Raw genomic sequence first — 6,706 nt, 5'->3', positions numbered from 1 at the left:
TTTCGGCCCCTCCATGTTTTTTTTTTTTTTTTTTTTAACACTATTGGGGGGACTAGAGATTGTGGCGGGGGTGGTGGAAGTAGCTGGGGGAAAGGGATATGCATTAGTAGGTGCCCAGGCACGAGCAATTGGCTGGGTGTGATAAGGAGCTGGGGTACTGCGGAGCGGGGGTGGCTTCTATTCTGCCCTGTTAAAACACGGGTGGCTGCTGGGGTGCGGGAGCCTGATAACGGGGAACTGATGTGGCACCGGATCGCAGAGCAAGGCTGGGGTGGGCGCTGCTGGAAGCGCGTGTGTGCACGCTGCCCGGGTAGGGGGGCGGCTGCCAGAGAGGAAAGCTGACACCGAGTCATGCTGCTGCGGCTGCCCGCAACCGGAGGAGCTGCTCGGCTTGGCTGGGAGCCGCGGGCGGGTCCGCTCCAGCAGCGAGCGCAGCGCCCGGGGCCCATTGCCCCCTACTGCCCGGGGGCGGGGGACAATGAGGCTCCCACACACTACGGCCGCGGGCCCGGCTGGGCTGTGCTTTTGCACCCGTGTTGCTTCAGGCTCAGGGTACTCCCCCAAATGCCAGCTCGGAGCTGCCCCTGGGAACCTGCGGAAGCCCTCCTGCTGCCAGTGAGGCTGAAGTTGTTGCTTATTCCCAGGTCCTTATTATATGCAGAACGAATGAAATTCTCTGTCTTTGGGATGTGCAATTCAGCTTTTACTGAGTGAGCGAAATACGGCCCGCGGGCCAGATGTGGCCCACGAGGCCATTCTATCCGGCCTGCGGAGCCCCTGAAAACGTAGAAAATTCATATTTCTCTGCCCTTGGTTCCTGTAAAAAATGACAGGAACCAAGGGCAGTAGGACCCAAGGGAAGCCCGGCAGGTTCCAACAACAGTGGGGCCCGCCCGGCCCCGCCGGAAGCCCCGCCCGGGGCTTCTGGTCTGAGAGCACGTGGCTGCCGCACGCGGGAAGTGGCTGACGGGGGAGAAGGGTGGGGCTACTCCTGGCAGTGAAGGAGCGCGGGTGGGGGATGCGGCTTCTTCCCCGCCCTGTGGTGGGTGCCCCGTGCTGCAGCTGCTCGCAGCGCGCGTGGGGCTGCCTGTGCCCACTCTGGACGGCCCTGTGCGGGCTGCAGTGCGGGGCATGGGGTGGGCGAGGGGCTGCTTCCCCACTCTGGCGCTCAGCACCACCTCGTAACCTGGCTCCAGTACCAGGCGGGCAGCGGGGCCAGGTTACAAGCTGGGGCTGAGCGCAGGGCAGAGCAGCCCCTTGCTCGCCGCGTGGGCGGTGCACCGCACTGCAGCTGCTCGCAACCCGCCTGGGGCTGCCTGTGCCTGCTCGGACAGCCCCGCCTGGGCTGCGAGCGGCTGCAGCAGGGAGCACCGGCCATGGGGTGGGCTAGGGGGCGCTTTTCCCTGCACTCAGCACCGGCTTCTTCCCTGTCACCAAGCAAGGGGTCGGGGCTGTTGCTGCCCCCTGCCTGTACCGCAGGGCTGGGGGCACTGGGAGTGAGTGGGCGGGGAGCCAGCGGGAGCAGCACGGGTGCCCCGGGGTCAGTGCCAGCAGGGCCCAGAGCAGGTGGCAGGAGCGCGGGGTCCCAGCCTCTCCCTGCTGGTACAGTTCAGTCCGGCTTCACAGATCCCTGCCAGCCTGCGCCCTGCTTTGGGCCCACCGGTGCTGGCCCTCGGCCATTGGTCCCAAGATGGTGACCAGGGGACGAGGCACCTGTCAAGGGGAGGGGCTACCCATGCGGCCCTCGACAGCCTGCCAAAACTGGCTAAGCGGCCCTCTGCCCGAAATAATTGCCTGCCCCTGTCTAGATTAGCTTTGAAAAAAGGAAGTGAGAATAAGCAACCAACTTCAGCCTCATCTGCCGCAAAATGCCCAGCAGGGCGCATGTCCATCTGGCTCTTGACAATTACGTGCAGGCCTTTCTGGCCCCCAAGGGTGCTAATAGTGCGCAGCACCCTTCAAAAGCATTTCGCGGCACCCTGCGGTGTCCCCCAGCCCGGGAGTCCCATGGATGTGGCCGACGGCTCAGCTCTGCTGTGCCTGCCTCTGGCCTGCAGCGGGCTCCACTACCCCAGCCTCTGGCTCGCTGTCCCGGCCTCCCTTGGGGCTGCGCAGCCGCACTGGTCCCCTCCTGCACGCCCAGCAACCAGTCTTCGCCCCGCTGCACCCGACCGCCCCTCTCCTAACCGGCGTTATTTCTGCCCCTTTAAATGAAAGCTGCTTTTGATTGGCACAGCCGCAAGCAGCCTTGCGACTGTGATTGGCTGGCGCGGGCCACACCTCCGGCTCACGTGTCCGCCCCGCAGCGGCGCGCCGCTTCTGCTCGGATCAATGTGGTGCTCTCGGTTGCTGAGAGCCTGGTCGGCCGCGGCGCCATGCAGCCTCCTCCGGCAGCACAGCGCCCTGGCCCACATGACCCGCATCCTGGAGGGGGAACTGGAGAGCATCCGCGGGGCAGGCACCTGGAAGAGCGAGAGGGTCATTACGTCCCCGCAGGGGCCCCACATCCACGTGGAAGGCAGCCGAGGAGGTGCGTGCTGGCAGGCTGTTGCATCAGAGACGGCTTTGCTCAGGGAACTTCCCACAGTGGCGAGATGCCCAGGGCGGACGGCAGCACCGGGTCAGCGGGCGAATACGGTCCAGGCAGGTTGGAGGGGGGATTGAAGCCCTGTAGTGGATGAAATCCATCTCGCATAAGAGATGTACGTGGCTCAAAAGAGTCTCACTCCCAGTCTCTGGACCCTGCAGACATCTGTGAGAGAGAGAGGGAAACACCCCTGGGCATGCCAGATCTGACGAGCGAGCTGCCAACACGGATGTACAGTTAAAGACTTGACTCAGACTTGTGTTGGGGTGGATGGTAGTCTCCTGTAGAGTTTAGACTGTGGGTTAGACAGGGATGATCCTGCCACAGGCAGAGGGCTGGACTAGATGGCCTCTGGAGGCCCCTTCCAGCCCTGCCTCTATGATTTGACTTCAAGTTGCAGCAAGGGAAGTTTAGGTTAGATATTAGGAAAAACATTCTTGCTAGGAGGATGGTGAAGCACTGGAACAGGTTACCCAGAGAGGTGGTGCAATCTCCATCCTTGGGGGTTTTTAAGGCCTGGCTCAACAAAGCCCTGGATGGACTAAGATAGTTGGGGCTGGTCCTGCTTTGAGCAGGGGGTTGGACTAGACAACCTCCTGAGTCCCTTCTAACCCTCATTTTCTATGATTCTAACAGCTGTTGTTGTGTATACTGAAAAAAAAAACTCAGAAGAAAATACAGAGCTCATGATGCTACTTCAGGAAACAGGCTTCCTCTCTTTAAACCACCATGTTTTCACAGTAAGAGGGGAACTGAGGTTTCCCCATGACCTGTAAGCTTCAGTACCAATGTTCACACACATGAAGAGATTACCGAACTACAGTTCATTTAACCTTTGATGGGGGTGGGGGAGGGAAGAGTTAAGGAAGACTTCAAACTGCTGCAATAGTTAAAATAATACCTCAAGAACTCTAAACCAAAGAAGGCCAGGGGTCTAATTTAATGACACTCTTTGCACTTTTGTTAGTGTTTTGTCTAAGCCAGTGGATGGCAACCTTGAAAACGTGGGGTGGCTTGAAATCAAGGATGCCTTGGGGTGCCACACAATGTTAGCACTGTTAGATGCACACATGTGATTCACAAGGTAAACCCAGAGATTTCAAATAGGAATCCACAGTGTTAAAAACATTCTGACCTGTTGTGGTCTTTGAGTTCTTTGCAACAGAAGAATTTCTCTTATTCTTGTATAGTAAAAAAAAACAAGTGAAAACTAAGAGCTGGCATTTTCCTAGGGGTTGGTTGAGTCTGAAAAGGTTGAGAACAACTGGTGTAAGCAATTCAATTAAGACTAGTCTGCTTCATGTTTTGTTTCTATCTAGTTTCTCTTTCAGGGTCTACAAGTACCATGCAGCCAGGTTAAAGTTGCCAGTACTCTATTTTTCTATTTTTTTTTAAGTTGCTACTACTGAAGGAAAACAAAAATCACTTCTACGGGCCTCTGGTCTCATTTGTTCTCTGTTTGCTTACGAAAGAAAGACATCTACTTCTGGGCCAAAATGTATATTCTTCTGTCCCTTTAACAGCCCTGTAACAGGGGAGCACTGTTGGCACTTGATGATGTTAAAGCAAAGTAAACTTAAATTAGTTCAAAATACTACTTCCTACCATGCAGAGTAGAGCTCATGGAATCCCTGTTATGGAATTACAAAATCCAGTACTGTAGGTGCCTTATAAAAGACAAATAATTTTTCTGCCCAATACAACGTTTGTAGTTATCAAGAAACAAGATTTGTGTGATAACATTTTGAACCAACTATATAGTAGAAAGACATGTTGGACAAGTTGTAGGGCATCAAATGTCCTTCTCCAGCCCTGTGAAGGAAGCAGGTGCAGCTAAATACCTGCTCCAGTAAAACGTATTGCCAAACAAATCTTGTTTCTTGCATATTTCTTGAACCATCATAGTTATGATTTAGGAAATACAAGTCTGCTGTGAAACTACTACATTTGTAGTCATACTGGATAAAAATCTAAAATCTGGTAAACAACTCATGCTTAAACAAGTAGTCACTGTAAAGATTAGAAAGGAATTTGTTCCTTCATTTTGAGGTCTATTTTTGCTGACAATGTAAAGCAGTAGGATTATTTCTGAGCACTGGAGTGGGACTAAGATGAGTTCCTGGCTCTTGTGCAGGCCTCTGCAAGTCACTTACTTTCATCATGCCTTACCATCTCATCTGTAAAATGAGAATAATAATACCATATTGTTCAAATTATAAGTTGATCCTGTATATAGGTGAATCTCTCATTTTCTGGTTCAGTTTTGGGGAAAATAGCTTTTCTCCCTGAATTCATGTCAATAACTACAGTTAAAAACTTTGAACTGCTGTTACTCATACAGAATCTTGCTGGAGAATATAATATCCAAGGGAAGCACTCCAATAGCTAAATGTACTAAAATAGTCAAATAAAAACTGCACCAAAAAGATTCTGATCTGTGTTGCGTGCACAATAATACAGGTATACAAGTGAAGGCTGGCAGGGGCTGATTATGGGTAGACCCAGCATATAAGTGGAGTCAGGTGGGGGGTTTTAGGTGCATTTTGGGGTGGGTGTGAAGAAGAGAGGCTTATCAGAACAGTACTGTACTTTATTTTCCCCCAACCTTTTCTCTTGCTATATTTTTATTCCAGGGTCCAACACAATGAAGCCTCAATCACTTCTGGGTCCACTAGTCATTTGCTGTATTGTACACTTTTACTGTTCTTTGTTATGCATACAGACTAACCTTATGTACAGTATGAGTAGAAACCGTATTTTTGGATCAAATCCAATGAGCAAACACAGAACGTCCTATCCCTTGAATATAAATTTCCTAATTGTATGTCCTTGTGTGCCAGCTACTTTCTCCCTCGAGTTGCTTAACTATATCACTCTGTGCCTATCTACATTTATATTAAAAGAAACAACACTTAACCCACACCTTTCTAGAGAGAGCTTTTGACTTCATATTCAGACCTTGCCTTCCCAGAGAAACATCTATCTGCAGTAGTATAGGTAGGCCATGATACTACCAATGCAAAAGAAAAATAAACGGACTGACTTCGGGAATCTGATTTCCATTTGCTCCCTGACATGATTCAAACCACTGATCCATTGCAGCTCATTTTCCACCAACACAGTGGCTTTTGGAGTGCAGGCAGCCAAATCTATGCTAGGCCCTGCCAACACTGATCTTCAAAAAGAACTAAGGAAGTCATGCTGAAAATGTGGGTCTTGCTATTTTGTTTTTTAAATCATGTTTCCTGACCTTGCAAATGCTGATACTTTAATAGAGGGCTGTTGAATCTATAAATGGCTGGGGGCTGCACCAGTGGGGGTCATGGGTCCCTGCACTGCATGCCACATGGATGCCCACCCTCCCGTTCACCACATGCTCACACCCCACCCCATTGCAGCATGCGCCTGTGTAGATCTCTTCCCGTGACCAGTGTAATATCCCCATGGGGATGCTTCCCTCTGCCTCCATTTGCTGCAGTACATGCCTGCATGGACACTCCCCTCCCTCATTCTGAGCATCCCACTCTGTGCTGTGCTGTGCTGCACCACACCATCCCCTGGAGCCAGTGCAAAATACAGAGGAAGGGGGAGCCCTGGGACTCTGGCTACCCTTTCAGCCAGTGACAGGGGGAGTTGAAGCCAGGTGAGAACCCCTTGGAGGTTGCATGCACCCATAGACTGCCTGTTGGGCAGCTTTGCTTTAATCTAAGCATATCGGTAGTGTCATTGAATCCAAAAGGACTACTCGAGTAAGACTGACCACGTGCATAAGTGTTTTCAGCATCAAGGGCCGCAGTTGAGCAAGTCAGTGTGATCAAGACCAATGTTTAGTAGTTCTCTAGTTCAGTAAACCTTTGCTCTAGCATGCTAAGCACAGAAGATGGTTTAGAAATAAATGGTTTTACCCTATCAACAATGACCAGCTATAATTACGGGTTGTCTAAGTTCTTCAAGGCAAAAATAGTTTTAACACTGTGAACACGTAGTACCTGGTATAATAGGACCTGTTCCTGGTTGGCTTAGAACAGGGGTTTTCAACCTTTTTGGGTATTGTACCCCCAGCGGCCAGTCGACAAACCAGGAGTCCCCCAGCATCCAGACAAGGGGATCGGGGGGGGG

General features: G+C 51.7%; 1 protein-coding gene across 1 annotated transcript in view; it reads left to right on the top strand.

Annotated features, from left to right (window-relative positions):
• The first annotated feature begins 2,316 nt into the window (after positions 1 to 2,316).
• Positions 2,317 to 6,706, top strand: part of GCAT (glycine C-acetyltransferase) — a 16,870-nt gene continuing 12,480 nt past the window's right edge. Inside the window, exon 1 of the mRNA XM_019515237.1 lies at positions 2,317 to 2,530. Coding sequence (XP_019370782.1) covers positions 2,332 to 2,530 — 199 coding nt within the window. The 5' untranslated portion in view covers positions 2,317 to 2,331. The remainder of the gene's footprint in view (positions 2,531 to 6,706) is intronic.

Source organism: Gavialis gangeticus, unplaced genomic scaffold (assembly GCF_001723915.1).
Source record: "Gavialis gangeticus isolate Ggan-Ray unplaced genomic scaffold, GavGan_comp1, whole genome shotgun sequence".
In the NCBI taxonomy this organism is placed as follows: Eukaryota; Metazoa; Chordata; order Crocodylia; family Gavialidae; genus Gavialis; species Gavialis gangeticus.
This window is presented reverse-complemented; position numbering and strand designations above follow the sequence as displayed.